This window comes from Manis pentadactyla, chromosome 2 (genome assembly GCF_030020395.1).
Source record: "Manis pentadactyla isolate mManPen7 chromosome 2, mManPen7.hap1, whole genome shotgun sequence".
Taxonomy (NCBI): domain Eukaryota; kingdom Metazoa; phylum Chordata; class Mammalia; order Pholidota; family Manidae; genus Manis; species Manis pentadactyla.
In genome coordinates, this window is record NC_080020.1 from 210480803 (window position 1) to 210498913 (window position 18111).

The 18111-nt window shown below is 33.8% G+C and overlaps 1 protein-coding gene across 19 annotated transcripts in view; it reads right to left on the minus strand.

Moving 5' to 3' along the window:
- Positions 1-18111, minus strand: part of BIRC6 (baculoviral IAP repeat containing 6) — a 285292-nt gene that overhangs the window by 240044 nt on the left and 27137 nt on the right. For all 19 annotated transcript variants that reach the window (XR_008995888.1, XR_005033811.2, XR_008995886.1 and 16 more), the window contains exons 4-9: positions 16499-16692; positions 13974-14085; positions 12061-12143; positions 9359-9581; positions 9121-9281; positions 4790-4848 (exon numbers count right to left, since the gene is read on the minus strand). Coding sequence is in view for 15 of the 19 variants with exons in the window: in XM_036931659.2 (XP_036787554.2) it covers positions 4790-4848; positions 9121-9281; positions 9359-9581; positions 12061-12143; positions 13974-14085; positions 16499-16692 (832 nt within the window). In the remaining 4 variants the exon portion in view is untranslated. The remainder of the gene's footprint in view (positions 1-4789; positions 4849-9120; positions 9282-9358; positions 9582-12060; positions 12144-13973; positions 14086-16498; positions 16693-18111) is intronic.

Genomic DNA, 18111 nt, shown 5'->3' on the forward strand with positions numbered 1-18111 from the left:
TTTTTTAGTATGATTGGCAATTGCCAAGAAAAGCTATTTTAGTCTCTAAATATATTAAAATAAAACAAATTAACAATCAATTACATATATTCACAAACGTAAGAAGTATTAAAGTAAACTGGCATGTGAGGTGAGACTGTTCATTAAAAAGGAAAATGTCACAAGGGCCATTACTATGCCACTTCTCCTGAACTATCCAATCAACATCTGGGAAACCACGTATGCTATCCAATCTTCAGAAGACTGACAAAGCACTACGCCGCCTATCAAAGACCTCGGCAAAGATTATCTGTATTATCTCAGAATTTCTCAAACCCACTGTATCATAAAATAAATGTTTACACAACATACCTATGAACACCCTGTGGTATAATATTATTCAGATAATCATTTTGGGAAACCCTTCTTTATTCTGCTTGCTTAGGCAGGGTTGACCCACAGTTCTGCCAGCCAAACGTCCCGAGGCCAGCCATCGGGTCTTATCTGGATGCTTTTCTAAAACTATGAAATTTCAATTTGAACCTTTTTTCAACCTCCTGCCAAACATTGTTCCCATTCTTCACAAGAAACAACAGGCATTGTGACATAGTGTTAGGCTACTTTTGGCCTTGTGACAGTAAGTTAGAAGGAAGATCATCTGCTTCCAGACCATGGTCAACAGGGTAACCAAAACTACAGAAAAGTGAAACCGCAGATAAGGGGGGACTAGTGCACAAATTTTGCTACAAGTAAATGAACTACTTACAAATCTTAAAAGGACACAGTTAAAAATTTTGAACTAGAAGGATTTTTTTCTCTTTCCATAGCTAACGTGTAATATTACTTAAGGACAATACTCCCAACCTTAAATGAGGTATCACAGAATGTCAACAAAAATATATGGTAATTTTCAAGATACTGGGAAGTAAGCAGGACCATGGTATTAAAGGATGTGTGAAAGAGCAAACAGACACAGATGAAAAACATAAAGGTAGAAAAGGGATAAGGAAATAGACTAAAGATACATAATTACAAAAATACCTACAGAGATCCTTAGACTCAGACAAAAGAGCAAAGTTATTGCACACAAAAAGAAAGTTAGAGTTAGAATTTAAAAATTTGAGAGCAGGAAAAGGAACATTTACTTCAAACACTCTACTTTACAAAGGAAAAACTAAGGCCCAAAGAGTTTAAATGACTTGACAAGACAAAAGAAGACTTCTATTTTGTAGAAGAGTCCAAGCTCTAATCAGGCTGTCTCCATTTGACCAATGACCATCTTATTATCTATCCTTTATCAGATTAAAAACATGAAATAGTTCTTTTGTCTTTGTGCAGAAGGATAACAAAATAGGGGGGAAGCAGTCTCTTCATCAGACTAAATTTTTTTAGTGAAATTTATTCTTTTTTTTCTAGTGCTAATTATATTATTCAGGGAAATATCTCCTATTTTTTTGTTGCTTTTTTCACTTCTAAGAATGACCTCTAAAAACAACCAAGGGTTAACCCAAAATCAGTCATGTATTGCTTGATGGCTTTACAAAAAGATTTCATGACAAATTAGAATTTAGAGGGCACTTGCTACTTTGATATGAAACTATAATTTGGGTAACTGTACTATACAAAACCATGTCTCTTCTACAAAGATTTAAGTTCATGAGATTTAACAGTCACTTTCTTAAAATACTGGCTACTTCCCAGGTACTATGCTTTACGTATTTTTATATTAGTCAGTTCCCAAAACTCTAACAGATGTAAATACAACTACACATTAGGAAATGCCATCAGACTATAAAAGTAACAGAGTTTGGATTGAATTCTAATATGGTAAAACTATTTTTGAGATGCAGTTAGCCTTGCCTATAAACATTAAAATATGAAGCATACTCTTTTGCCTTAATATTTCATAAGACAATGAGTAAAGAAGCATTTTACTTGATGCCTTAATGTCTATGATTTTATACTTCAAAATTTATTCTCCATTTAACTGTTTTCTTTTGGGGATAAAACACTTTAATGTTACTTTTATATAATAACAGAAAACATTATGCAATAATGCAAATAAACTGAACACATTCTAAAGAGCTTAATGTCAATTCCCTGATATTTCTTAAAAAAATTTAGAAGTGTCACTTTAATTTGTTTGGATCAAATATATACCATTTAAAATCTAAGTATGAGACACTACATACTAATTCAAGATCTCTGATATATTAGTGAAAATTTAGAGTTTGTGTTAACTAAGAAATTTAGAATGAAGTGATATTTAGCTTTACCTAGAACTGCATAAATGCAAGGTTTTAAAAAATATATTCTGAGAACCAAGATGGCGGCGTGAGTAGAGCAGTGGAAATCTCCTCCCAAAACCATATATATTTTTGAAAATACAACAAATACAACTAATCCTAAAAGAGAGACCAGAAGACACAGGGTAACAGCCAGACTACATCCACACCTGTGAGAACCCAGTGCCTGGCGAAGCGGGTAAGATACAAGCCCCGGCCCGGTGGGACCCAAGCGCCCCTCACCCCAGCTCCCGGCAGGAGGAGAGGAGTAGGAGCGGGGAGGGAGAGGGAGCCCAGGGCTGCTAAACACCCAGCCCCTGCCATCTGCACCAGAGCGCAGACACACAGTGCGTGTGTGTGGTGCTGGATACTAGGGAAACAGGACAGTAAGACCTGTGAGAGGGTCCCCACAGCCGGCGCACCCAGGACAAAGAAAAGCGAGTGTTTTTTGAAAGTCTTAAAGAGACAGGGACCCCACAGCTGGACGGAAGTGCCCCAAGACACTTAGCTCAGCAGCTGGGAATCATGGGGAACTCTGGCCACCCGAACCCTCGCAGCACAGCGCGGAGGCCCCTCACAGCGATAAACAGCCTCCCGCCTGTTCCCCGTCCGACGCGGCTCTGCCATATTGGAGCAGCAGCCCAAGGCAGGCCACGCCCACAGCAACTGCAGAGCTAAATAAACTCCATAGCAGCTGGGCAAGATCAGAAGCCCCGTCTGTACGCAGCTGCCCAGCACAAGCCGCTAGAGGCCGCTGTTCTCCCAGGAGAGGAAGGCCACAAACTGGCAAGAAGGAACTTTCTCTTACCCAACACACGCACCAGCTCCCCACAATATCTATCACTATGAAAAGGCAGAAGAAATTGATACAGACCAAGATCACAGAGGCAAACCCTGAGAAGGAGATAGACCTAACCAGTCTTCCTGAAAAAGAATTAAAAATAAAGCTCATAACCATGATGATGGAGCTGCAGAGAAATATGCAAGAGCTAAGGGATGATGTCCGGAAGGACATTACAGAAATGAAACAATCTCTGGAAGGATTTATAAACAGAATGGATAAGATGCAAGAGGCCATTGATGGAATAGAAACCAGAGACCAGGAATGCATAGAAGCTGACGCAGAGAGCAGAGAGAGATAAAAGGATCCCCAAGAATGAAACAATATTAAGAGAACTGTGTGAACAATCCGAAAGGAACAATATCCGTATTATAGGGGTATCAGAAGAAGAAGAAGAGAGAGAGAAAGGGATAGAAAGTGTCTTTGAAGAAATAATTGCTGAAAACTTCCCCAAACTGGGGGAGGAAATAATCGATCAGACCATGGAAGTGTACAGAACTCCCAACAGAATGGACCCAAGGAGGACAACACCAAGACACACAATAATTAAAATGGCAAAGATCAAGGACAAGGACAGAGTTTTAAAGGCAGCTAGAGAGAGGAAAAAGGTCACCTACAAAGGAAAACCCATCAGGCTATCATCAGACTTCTCAACAGAAACAATACAGGCCAGAAGAGAATGGCATGATATATTTCATTCAATGAAACAGAAGGGCCTTGAACCAAGAAAACTGTATCCAGCACGACTATCATTTAAATATGAAGGAGGGATTAAACAATTCCCAGACAAGCAAAAGTTGAGGGAATTTGCCTCCCACAAACCACCTCTACAGGGTATTTTAAAGGGACTGCTCTAGATGGGAGCACTCCTAAGACTAAATAGATGTCACCAGGGAAAATAAAATCACAGCAAAGAAAGCACACCAAAAAAATACTAACTAAAAGCAAAAAATAAAATCAACTACCCACAAAAGCAGTTAAAGGAAGCACAAAAGAACACAGAATAAAACAACCAACATATAAAGAACGGAAGAGAAGGAATAAGAAGGGAGAAAAATAAAGAATGACCAGACAGTGTTTAAAATAGCTCAATAAGCGAGTTAAGTTAGACAGATACTAAAGAAGCTAACCTTGAACCTTTGGCAACCACGAATCTAAAGCCTGCAATGGCAATAAGTACATATCTTTCAATAATCGCCCTAAATGTAAATGAACTGAATGCACCAATCAAAAGACACAGAATAATAAAATGGATAAAAAAGCAAGACCCATCTCTATGCTGCTTATAAGAGACTCACCTCAAACCCAAAGACTATAGGAACAAAGAAAGACTGAAGGAACAAAACAGCAGCAGAATCATAGAACCTAAGAATGGACTAACAGTTACCAAAGGGAAAGGGACTGGGGAGAAAGGGAGGGAAGGAAGGGATAAAGGTGGGGAAAAAGAAAGGGGACACTACGATTAGTATGTATAATGTGGGGGGTGCAACACAGAGAAGACAAGTAGTGATTCTACAGCATCTTACTACGCTGATGGACAGTACTGTAATGGGGTTTGTGGGGGGGATTTGGTGAAGGGGGCCCTAGTAAACATAACATTCTTCATGTAATTGTAGATTAATGACAACAAAATTAATTAATTAATTAATTTAATATATATATATATTCTAACTTTTTTACATACCTGTCACAGAATCTGATCTGGAATGCTCTTCACTGTCCGAATCCTCCAGTAAGTCATCACTTAAAAGACAAAGTAAAAATTAATTTGAATTTTGAAAAAAGTATATATATAATCTGAGACAGCAAAAAGTACAATGTTCCAACAGTCATTGCTTTGCATCTCATGAAAATCATACAAACTATTAAAATCGGCTTAAATGATATATAAGTAGTCTGAGATAATAACTGATTAATGCTGATAACAGATATCTTAAATCATTAAATAAATGTCTGCCTGAAATAGGGTGTGAAAACTTCTAAGAATCTACAATAGAATGTGTAGAAATTTGAAGACTGTTAAGATCTGACTGGGTACAGTTTGGGTAAATGAAAGGATAAAAGAGAGATGCAGCTAATAAAATCAAGCACAAGCTTCCAGTAGTGAAATTTTAGTAACTACTCTATTACTAAATTCAGGAAAGTAAGCCTAAAACGAAATGGAAAGGTGTGTAAATATGTGTGTGTGCACATGTACTCACACACACATGCATTTTATTTTTGTTCTGTGTTTGGTTTGTTTTGGAAGGACTGTTAAGAATTCCTTGACAAGCCAGAAAACTATTAGAACTCAGCGGTTAAGAATTAAGACAAGACAATAGTCCCTCTTTTGCTCTTCTCTCAGATGACCAAGAAACCCCCTGCTTTTCCTTTTGCATCTATCTTTATCTTCATACTCCATTGTTAACAGACAAGAAAAAGGATGTAATTACAGATCACTCTAGCACAATAGTAGACTGTGTCTGTACTCTAACAATAAGCACTTCTTTAGCAATTGTAAAATTCTGAAAAGCTCAATTACAAAACTAAAAAGATGCATTTTCAAGGAAGTAAATATCGCTTATTTCTCCCTTTGTGAAACAATGTATTGCACTTACATCTGAAATACCTAGGCATTTTCTAATGTTATTTTAAATGATATGTAAGTTAGTAATCTCTGTCAAAAAAATGTTTGAAGTACTAGGGGGGAAAACCTGCTTAGATATTTTTGACAAATTTTCTGTGTTTCAGTTTTTTCAAATGGTAGTAACTGTCCATAAACCAACTTTGGACTATAATTTAAAACAACAAAAAAAATTCAAAAAAGTTTAAGATCAGCTGCTAATTAGTCTCAAGCTACTTAAACATTAATTGACTGATTTCAGAGAAATAATAAAGATACCTGGAAAAATAAATTCCAGAGGAAACATCAATGATCTGGAATTAGCCAGAATGAAGTCCATATCAAGAAGACACAATAGGTTTCAAGTCAGAAGGGCTTTTACTTTTACATCAAGAAAAATAAGCAAATATTACTCAGCTACACTGAGATAAAAGGGTAAATAAAGTAGTAGTATATTTTAAAGAAGGAATTCAGGTGTCTTGAAATGAAGGTACAATGAATGTTACAAAGAGCTGTCAGATAAACACCTGACTGACCCCCCAAAAAAAAATTATTGAGAAGTGACTGGTGGTTACCATATGGGAAGGGTTGGGGTGGATGAGTGGAGAGGGTGATGGGGATAAAGAGGCACAAAATTCTCAATCATAATATAAACTGGTCCTGGGAATAGGAGCACAGCATGGAGAATGTAGCCAATGATTCTGTAACATCTTCCTATGTTGACAGACAGTAACCCACTAGGGGCTGAGGATTTAATATGGGCAAACTGTTGAACCAATGTGTTGTATATTTGAAACCAACATAAGTTTGTGTATCAATAATTCTTCAATTAAAAAAAAAAAGTTTTGCTGAAAGTCTTCAAAATACAATAATATTTTTTTAAATATTATTTTGTGATAGAAAAATTATCAGACTCTTACATGGTAAAATCACTGTATATTAAAAGGGTGAATTTTATGCTATGTAATTACACCTCAATAAAACTTAAAAAAAGAATTGGTTACGAGTTAAGAAAAACTATACCTAAATACACGTTAAAGAATACACACAAATGTTAATATAACAGGATGGTGTAATTGCGGGTACTCTACATTTCTTCATGTTACTTCTCTGTGTATTCCAATTTTTTCTACAATAAGCATGCATTATTTCTATAATAGACACTCGATTTACTGAAGCTTTTTACACAAAATAAATCTTTCGTAAAGTAATAGACATGCAAAATAAAATACTATTTTCAATGTTTTGTTAAGATTTAAGGTTATCTGTGTTTTGGAAAACTGAACATACCAATATTACAGAGTTACTTTAGTTCCGATATACTATTACTATAAATAACTTCAAAGTTAAATTCAAGAAATTTTTGTTAATTTGAAAGATACAACAAATGAGACAAAATATTAATTCATTAAAATTAAACATGTTCCCAAATAAATATTCTTCCTTGAATAAACTCAGAACAAAGATAAGTATTGCCTCTTAAGTAGAAATGGTCAAAAACAAAACAAGTGCACTAATTAAACTTCCTCGCTGTGATTTCTTCAATTAACATATTATTCTTCAAGCTAATGAAACGCACATAGTTTATTTTAAAACCTATATTGTATCTTGTGCTACAAAGTCAGAAGTAGTTTGGTTCATTATATTCATTATCAGTCCAGCAGGAATCCTGCTACCTCTGGAGAGGCAAAGGTCAGAGAAGGGGCTTGAGGTGAGGGAAGAAGTTCCACCTCTTGAGCTCCCTACTACCACATCAAACTGAAGTAACCTTTCTGCATAATTCAGTTCACACTTTCTTAGGAGAAAGCGGTCCTTCTATCCTACATAGACTATAACTTTCTTAAAAGCAGGAGAGGCTAATCAAAACTTTCCAATAAGTTGAGATTTTATATCTCAACTCAAGCACACTATCCCACATATTTGTCCATCAGAAATACTTGCTAACCTAAAATGTACATTTTACCAAGGGTCATGTATGTGTTGTGTGTGGGCACATGTATGTGTGTAAACTCTTAAGTATATCTTGATTCAATTTTTAGTCCCCAAACTATAAAACTCCAAGACAAAAGTTCTATTTAAAAATCAGTGTTCAGAATGCCAGGACACACCGATTTCATGACCTTCTATTAACTTTCCATTATCTTCTAAGAATATCATCACAGAGATCAAGCACACTTACTTTCCAGTCCTACTGGCAAATGTGGTCAAAAAACTAAAGACAACAACGTGTCAGCTGCTTTCGAATCCTGATGTCACAGGGTTTTATAATAATGGAGAATAACATGAAGCTTTAATTCAGTCTGTTCCAAAGCTCAGACCACATTCCTTTACCTACCCATAATTTATACATACTATTACCAAGAGCGAGCAGACAGAAGTAACCTTCCCAGCTTAGATGTTTTGAATCTTCCATTAGTTCCATTAATGAAATAATTTCCATTTACAAAGTTTTACATTGGCTCTTAATGAAAGTGCATACCATCAAAGGAATTGCAAAATAAAATGTTAAATCACTGACTGCAGTGTAATACCTCTCAAAGTTCAGTAACATAAAAAGCCCCTGCAAGTGAAGAGACAGATCTCTTCAGTGTATCAAGACATCTGATCACAGTTAAACAGGCTCTAATTCACACAGCTACCTTCAGAATCTTAAAAAGTGGTAGTTGCTATTGCTTTAAGACAAGCTGAGTAGTTTATGAAACGCTTCATTCTACCTAATTGAGAATAGTGCAAATGTTGCTATACAATCCTAGCAAGTTCAGAGTCATAGTTGCAGTTTTCTTGGGAGCTAATAGATGAAATGGGATCATACTTTTACCTCTCCTGCCCCCAAACAGATCAAATACAGCTACAGAAATCAAGAATCTGTCACACTAGCTTAATGGAAGAAAATACAACACAGCAATTTTACCAAAATATTTCTATAGCATTTAATTATCATGCCTCAGCTCATTGCTGACTATGATAAATGGTTTTAAATAATTAGGTTATCCTGCCTCACCACAGGTTATTTCACTATTCATTAGCACTTCTGTAACTTAAGATGCTAATGACAAAAGGGGAAATAAATATCACCTGGTTCAACTCCTCTGTGAAAAGATTTAGTAGAAAGTGATATTACATATGTAATCCAAGGACTTCATCTCATTATTTAAACTTTATTTTTCAATGTAGCAGTTATTTCCAATTGGCATAGATTAATGTATGAAATCAAGTACATTTTACAGATTATGGCATTTCTGAATATTTTTTCAAAAATCACACAGCTCTGTCAGATTTCCAAACAACCAATTATTCTCTATGCTCCTGATCTAATAATTTTTCTGGCTTCTTAAATAAGAATTAAAAGAATATGACATTTAGGGAAAAAAAACACTTAAGTCTATCAACACCACTAAAACAAATTCACATACCTATCTCCTTCCAATTTTGGTATATCTGAGCAACTAGAGGAGTCTTCCAGCCATGCCAAAGTTGGTCTTCTTGATTCAACTGCTGAGCTTGGTTCTCCTGATAGAATAAGCTGTTGCACAATTGCTGGATCATATGCATTAATTTCAAACTTTAAGTGCACCTAAAGAAATGAAAAGCCTAAGTTTACAACTGCTTTTTTGTCTGTTATTAACCTGTTACTTCAAAATCAAAACATACCTTCATAAGTTTGGAAACATCCCATATGCAGATCTTTCCTCGTTTCGTAGCAGCAGCTAAAAAATGAGGGCAGCTCCCTGACCCAAAGCAAGATATTCTGTCAGTTCCATCCGTACAAGGAAACTGTGCAGGACTTGTTGCCAGAGTGACTGACAATGGCACATTCTGTGTGTGTTCACCTTTCACAAACGGACAGTTTGGGGAATGTCTCTCATGTTCAGACCTTTACACAGATTAAGGAAGGAAAAGTTTACTGAACAATAAAGCTGTTTATACATTAAAACAGAACCCCAGGATCATCTTTTTTTAAATTAATCAAAATTATTCTTTATTAAAAAGATTCAAATACCAAACCATTCAATATTACAAGACCACTCTATAATATGTTCAACCACTCACTTTAATGGCAGTTGTTATTCACTTCGACTGCTTATAAATAAAGTCAGCTCAGTCTCAGATGAAACTGAGAAATAAATGCTAAAGTATAATTTATGCTATATTAATATGCTGACAAAATTGTTTAAAGTCCTGATATTTCTTCACACTGGTTCCCTGAAGTTTAAATGAATAACTACTTTGTTTGAGCTTAACATTCTCCATATGTGTACAGCATGGTGACAATAGTTAATACTGTATTGTGTATTTCAAATTTGCAAAGAGGATTTATCTTAAATCTTCTTACCACATACAGACAAAATGCAAGTTATGTAGAAGTGACAGAAATGTTAATAACTTGATTGTGGTGATTTTCACAATGTGTATATGTATCAAAACATCAAGTTGTACTCCATAAATATATACTATTTTTACATATCAGATATCCCTTTGATAGAAAATAAAGCTGTTTTAAAATTATTTATATAATTGTAATGTGTACATATGTATCATTGGCCACAACTCTAAATGACATATAGGAAAAACTCAGTAAATTACATTCATTTCACAAAAAACTTTATCATAAACATCTGAAAGCAAAAAGAGCGATAGAGTATGAATATGGAAAAATGACCTCTATTAAGAACACAGAACAGAGTAAACATTCACTACATGATCCAATCAGACAAATAACTTCTAAACAAAATTTCAAAGAAACTCAGAAAGATAATGGTCATAGATTGTGCATTATTCTTTTAAATAAATGCTTATTGAGCAAAAAGAAATGTTAAATTAGTTCATTTACTAGAAAACCCTTTAGTGTTTAGGAAAAATAAAACACTAGGAATTCAGATCAAGCCTTGTACAGACTTTAACAATTTTTTCAAATAGTGGAAGCAGGATCATCTTTAACACTTAAAAATTACCTAATTTTGTTACTACTTTCTTTCCGGTTATTCTTTTTTTTAACTTCCACTAGCAGTAATTATAAGGTATCATCTGAAAATGTCAGGATGCAGCTACAAAAAAAAGCTTATTTTCCAAAGCCATTTTTATATTTCCATGGCAAAGAAAACTATACTTACAAAATCAATTATTCCTTAGGCTTTATGTATTTCTTTTTTACACTGCAACTGTAACTTTCTGAGTCAATTTCCCATTGAAAAATAATTATGAGTAAACTTATATTCTATAATATCATAATATGATTTTTCAGGTATGAGTTGAGTAAGTTTTTCAAGATTGGCCTGGAAAACTAAAAAAATACATATTAAAATGGTTTATTTATATGTAAAGATGGTTTTGAGGAGACAAGACTGAGTTCCAAACAGGGCCTTACCTAAATTGTAAATTTCTCATTATCAACTCTCAGTCTTCAGATAGATGTACCTTCAATTTTTCATATAGTGTTTCCCACTGCAACCTGGACTCCTTATGTCCAATAGGCTTCAACAAGTTTATTCCACCCATATCGCTGATTAACATTCAGAGACCCCCAAACTAATTTTAGTAGACAATAAGTGATGTATCTTAAAACAAAACCTAACCCCATCACTGACTAGCCATATGCCCTTCAACAATTTTATTTTATTTAAAATGGAATAATAATTCCTATCTCACTGAATGAATGTAAAAATTAAACTGGAGAATATCCTAAGCTCCTTCCTCTAAAATGAAGATAATAATACCTATTTCATAGGGCTAATGTTACAGAATTAAATGAGATAAAAAATGTTCAAAGTGCTTAGGATAGTACCTGGTAAACAGTAGTATACAAATATTTGCTATTATTATTACTATTTCTATCAATAGGGCCTCAGAGTAGTTATTTGTAAAAATGAGGTTTCAATACATGATCTCTAATGTTTAAGTTCTGAATTTTCTGCATCAGAATTCAAAATCTCTAGGTTCCCTAAGATTCAAAAATGTAAATAATAATCATACAAATATAAATATAAATATAAATATAAATATAAATATAAATATAAATATAAGGCCTTCCTCTGTGGATTCCCAATTGACAGCCTGCCCTCAACAGACTAAGATTAAACTGATGAAGTTAATCATGTTATCTTAATTTATTTTATCACAGCTTTCTTTTTTTTCAGAGCCTGATTCTATTTGTCAGCACTTCTCCCACATATAAACCTTAGGAAGACAAAACTGACAGATACTGTATGCCAAGTGATGTGACAGAGCACAGAGAGTGCTATCTCATTCTCTTAGGACAAAGGCAAAAATATTATTGTAGCTACATCAGAAAGGTAAAATTTAGAAGGACATTTAAAGGATTATTTAGCCTATCATGCACAGAAACATTGACTCACCAAGGTTCATCAGTAGGTTCCCAACAAACGAGACATACACTACAAGTAAAACACATGGCTCTATCATCTCCAGATGAGGCAGGCTACAAATTCATGAAGAAGACAGAAAAGGTTAATCAATATTAAAAACAGCTTTCTAATAAAAACTCTTCAAAGAAAGTTCATAATTTTAGGTAAAATTCCAGATTGAAGAAAAGATAAGTCTATACAACTACGTTCCAACAACTTAATCCCCATGTTTATAAATATGCTGCTTTATTTGAAAAATTCTGTTTCATTAGAAAATAACTTCTAACTCAAACTTGTAACACAACATAATCTCTCATCTAGCATCTTCTAATTACATTACTAAAGTATCTGAAATATATTAAGTATATGAAAAGAAATAGTCTAACAGGTTTACTATAAAAAACTGAATCCCATAAAACCACACAAGAAAGGACAAGTAAAAAAAAGCAAACTAGTAACCTAATTCATGTAATATTCTTTAAGACATGACACAAAATGCTATCCATACAAAATATATCAAAACCTGAGCTGAAATATACCCCTGAAAACCAGTATTAATATTTTTGAGCACTTAGTCTGCTTAACACTTACTATATCTACATATGTAAATTTATCATGTATTCAAGAAGACTAAGAATAACCAGCTCCTAACAAAGGCAGAAGATTCTAGAAAATCTATGATTTCATCTCTTTGAAGAGATGGTATATAACGAACAGTAATTCTACAGAAAAAATACCAATGCATCACTTTCCAGACACTATTTTAGGAATGACACCAAATAAGGAGAAAAAGATAAATTGTTAGGAAAAATGGTCCATATTCAATCTTTAATTTAGGAAAATAATTTCAGTGATTTGAATATTGGCCAGTCTCCAAACTAGTCTATCTTTAACTGGATATCTGACAAACTTTGAATAAAACATTCAAACATATCTGGTTCCCTGATTTGATTTAATTTTAGTTACGATACTCAGAACACTTCAAAATAACTAAGGAATAACCACTCTTCAGATTCTTTATAATTGTATCAATGGATTTCAAAGTTCAGTTGAACTCTAAAATTAAATAAGTATGCTTTATGTAAACTAACATGTAAGTATTAGATTTCTTAGATTCTTTACCAGTGACAGAACACTGATAAGCCCATTTATATTACTTGGTTAAAGTCTCCTTTAATTAGTGTACTATGACTATCTGAACTCATTTTTCTTAACTTCCCTCTACTTTAGCTCTGTGAAGCTCTCTCTATAATGTCCTAGGTCTGGTGTTTTTGTCAGCCAATCCTTGCACTGTATATCCTCCTCTTTCTCTACATAAAACTATGGCTATTTTCCTTGACCAATTATTACTCTTCCTATGTAATTTCTTAATTAGTTCTTCAATACATATGTATTCTGGTTGCACTGTACTATCTGCAATGCTGCCTCTAGTTACACAGAGGTACAGGGGTAATTTATATCCCAACTAAAATTAGAATTTCAAGAGTAACTGCAATGTGGTTTTTTTACTGCATTACCTGAAGGATTTACTACTGTGTTATAAATGCAGTAGTCAAAGAGCAAAAATAAATACACGAAGATAACACTTCAAAAAACCAATCTTAGGAATATTACCTAGTTTCTGTAAGAAAAAAATTATGATGCATTAACTCAGTGTTTGTTACTTTTAATATATTTTTTTTCCATTTCATACACAATACATGACAAAGGAAACAGCCAGTCAGCATTATGAACAATGGTGTAAGAACAAAACAGAACTTATACAAGTACATATATAAAAGCACATAGCCAGGTTACGTTAAGTAAGTTTTTGAAAAAGTATTAAAATGTTGATGATTTTACTGAAGGCTACAAAGGTACTCTGGAAAAAAAAAACATATATATACTTTTGAGTCTTTTTTTACCTGATGATAAAATCCAGCTTGAGCCATGGGATCTGGTTGTGCCCATCTATAGCCTACATGAGGCCATGAGGTAAACGTCTCCCGTCTGTTAGCTTCACTATACATCAACGATCTAAAAGTAAACATACTTCATGTCATCAAAGTTACACACGAAATTATAGTATCACTGCTATTTAATAATGAAGAAAAAATTTTACTGGATTAACAAAAACTGGTAATGATCTAATGACCAAGTTCAAATTTATATTTTAAACTAAAAACGATCACTTTGAGGAATTTCCCTCAAACAGGATAAAGAAAAAGAAACCTGACTGATGGCTACAAATTAAACAATTCCAGGGGTAGATTAAATTAACCACTGTTGCATAATAATGAAACAGAGAACAGAAAATCTGGAAATGTAGAGGTAGAGAGCCCTATGTGCCACATTTTGCATAAATGGATAAAACCACAGCCACAGGGACACCAGTTTTATGTCAGCCACTTTGAGAAAGCACTTTCAAGTTTAATTTTTTTCAAAGTAGAAAGCAGTCTTCTTGTCCCTCTCCCGAAAAATTACTTTCCAGGGAAGTTGTACACTCAAGTAAATTATCAAAAAAAAGAAATCTTCACATATGCTTTCATATTAAAATATATTAGCTCACTGAGTGAACCTGTAGCAGAAATTACTAAAGTATTTTTTAAAAGATCATACCAAAACTAGAAAAAGTCCAAATGGCTTCAAGTAAGAAAAGACTAGTAAGTAAAGCTTATTCTACCTAACACAAAAGTGCAACTGGTAACAAGAAGGAAAAAAAAGAGATAGTGGTAAGGGGTCATGACGATGAGACCAGAAAAATACTTTTCTTTTAAACTCTTCCCTAAATAGTATATGATTTCCTGTAATCTAATGAGCTTAGGTTTAACTCATAGTTGTGTTCCAGTTTGAAAAAAGCAAAGTTGTTGGGTTGGAAAAGCCCTACCATTTATAGGCTATGGTTGTCTTCAGGAACTATGTCAGTCTTAGAACAGAAAACTATTAATCTACTTAGCTACATTAGCAAAGAAAACAGCATTAGCATCTAATAGACCCTCATTCAAATATCCAAGAGACTGAAGGTTCATCAAGTCTTTAAAAAGTTCCTAGGTTCATTTTTAATGAAACCACCACCACAGACTACATCAACATTATTATTTTGATACATTTTAACACCTCCAGAAACACTGAATACTCTAACCAATGAACATATTTCCTAAAATAAATCATTTACCATAGCTTGCACTGATTTGTTTAGAAACTCTGCTACTGTTTGCAAAGAAAATAGCCCTGACGGGCTCTTTTATAATCTCAAAACAGGCGTAGCTCTCAGACAAAAACATTTATTCTAAGTACACATTTTTCTTTTTAACCCCTCTCCAGACATATTCCAAAGAGCATTTTAAAGATAGCCATAGCATCTATCACCTAATAGTTATTGGGATTAAAAATGATAGTCTCTGTATTTTGTCCAAAAGATGGAGATAGCAATATAACTACAGAATATAAAAACTCTTCCAAATATAAACATGGTCAATAAAGTTATTTATATAATAACAAATCACTTAATCAAAAAAAAAAGGCACTGATTAAGCAAACTCTCAATTTACCAAGAGATAAACTAATGAATACTGCAAAACAAATATAAAAGCAATTCTTAAGATAACAGAAGTTAATTTATTCAGTAGTGCCTTTGCTAACATCAGCATGTACTATTTATAAATGTAATTCAGAAAAAAGCATACAAAATTACAATTCACAACCAATGAAAATGTGAAAATGTGTAACACTACAGGAGAAACAAATGTGAACTTAGCAAAACTGCTAAATTTAGTATTTCAGGATAGCATTTTTAAACTTCAGTACTTTTAATAAGAACCTGATAAATGTAACTTCATATAACAAATCATTTTTCTTAAATGAATGTATTAGTGGCTTTTTAATCAGTTATTTTTATACAAAGATGACGTCAATTAATCTCTTTAAGAAAATGCTGGTTGAGATGTAATTTGTGTAATACTCTTTTTAAATCCAGGGCAGGCAGCATAAAAATCTTAATTCAAAACTGCCCTTATTTTTTAACTCATCCATTTTTTAAGTAGGAAATATATATACGGCTCTTATACTCAGATTCTGGCATGGTTCTTTATTTACCAAAATTTACCTAAAAGGTCTCAAAATTTCATCATAGCAAAACAACTCTTACATATTGAATGATTATATTTTGAAGTTAATGCAAGTATTTACTAAGCAAGTACAAATCTAGAATTTTCAAAATATAGTTTTCTGATCCCTTTAAATACCTTCCAAGAACCAAAAGAAATTGTTAATAATAACAATTCAAGTAGTAGTTAACATTATTTCAATATCTTAATAGAATTAAGAATCTAAATAGTTTCCAAAAATATTCTGAAATATTCTTAATCGCAGATTTTACAGTTAGTTTTAGTTAATACAAAAACTAATGCATTTAATCTCACTGTCACATCCTTTCATACACAACATATACCTGTCCACAGAACGGCCAGGCCCCACTCCAAGCTCTGGACGTGCACTAGGTAAGAGGTAAGACAATCTGTCCATCACTGAGGATGCCACAGGTAAGGCAGCAACATTTTGATTTATTTTCTTGAGTTCATTCACAATGGCACTAGCAATGGACTTCAACACATGATGAGGAAGATGAAATGTAACTGTGGCCCACTGAAAGAAAATGGAAATGTAAGCAAAGGGAAAAAAAACTCAACATCTCAACATTTTTAACTAAAATTGTAACTTGACTTAGATGCTTAAAATAAAAAACTATTTATCAGTCTCATCAGTTCAGTCCATTAATTCATCACTGAAAGCAGGAACTTGCAATTACATAAAAAATGAAACTTCAACTAATAATCCTAAAAAAGACATTCTAGAACCAGATAGTAGTTACCAGATTTACTTACATATGTAAATGTAACTTGAATTCTCATAAGAGCATTATGTGAATAAGTATTTGCTTTCCTCCATTTCACAGAAGGGAAGCTGAAGGAGTAAGGATACCTACAATTAAAGATTAAGGATACCTACAATCACCTGTTGTTTTTCATATTCAATGGTTAAGCACAAACTGGGCACTCAGGTATCTCCATCATAAGAATGCAGTTATACAATTTATCGCTTCTGGGGTATATGAGGATTTATTTCAGCTAAGCAGATACTTATACATTTGTTGTCACCATAATCCAGCAAAAGTAACTAAAAGCATAGATCTTATAGTCACACAGACTTGGATTCCAAACCTATCTTCACCATAACTATGTGACCGTGGTCAAATTAACTTCACCTTCCCCCTTCTGTGAAATGGGGAAAAACAAATACCTATTCACATAATGCTCTTATGAGAATTCAAGTAAGGACTGGTACAGCGTTTAAAAGAGTAAGCATTCAATAAATGTTAACCACAAACACTTAAAATTAAAATAATTACTTTAAAAGTTAGATTGCAAAAAGATAAATATTATTCTCCCAGAGAAATAAGCCTGCAAAGTAATTTCATTTTATATCCTGTCCCTGCTCACCTATGGTTTCCACTCTGTCTAATACGTTCTAGACAGCCTACTAAATTATTATTTATCTATACTACTGGAAAAACTTGTAGCCAGAAACATGACTTGAATTGCTAAAAAAGAGAGAGAAAATGAGAGAGATGAGAGAATGAAAGCCTCTTACTTCATTTCTAGATTTAACCTGTTCATAAACCCAGAGACTTCTGGTTGAAAAGGAGAATGAATTCCCTTCAGAAAGGTCCTGCAACAATGTCCAGCTATACCCCATAAATCTTACTCCAAGCCTTCCCCAAAGGCAACTGTGGGCATTCACTACTGTTACTATCCACTGGGAAATAGAAAATACGGTGATCCTTCATGCATTGTAAGACAGTAACATTGAACTGACCTAAAGTATCACTGTGGTCCACTAGTGAAAGGGAACCTATGATAGCCAAGTGATTAATAGCGTTTCGGCCCAAAGCTGTCTCAGGGAGTTCTGCAGGTCCCCAGACCTATTTTTTAGTTATTTCTCCAGTTCCCAAATGCATAACTGGAAGAGATACAGAGCAGACAACTAGAAATATTCCTACATTGG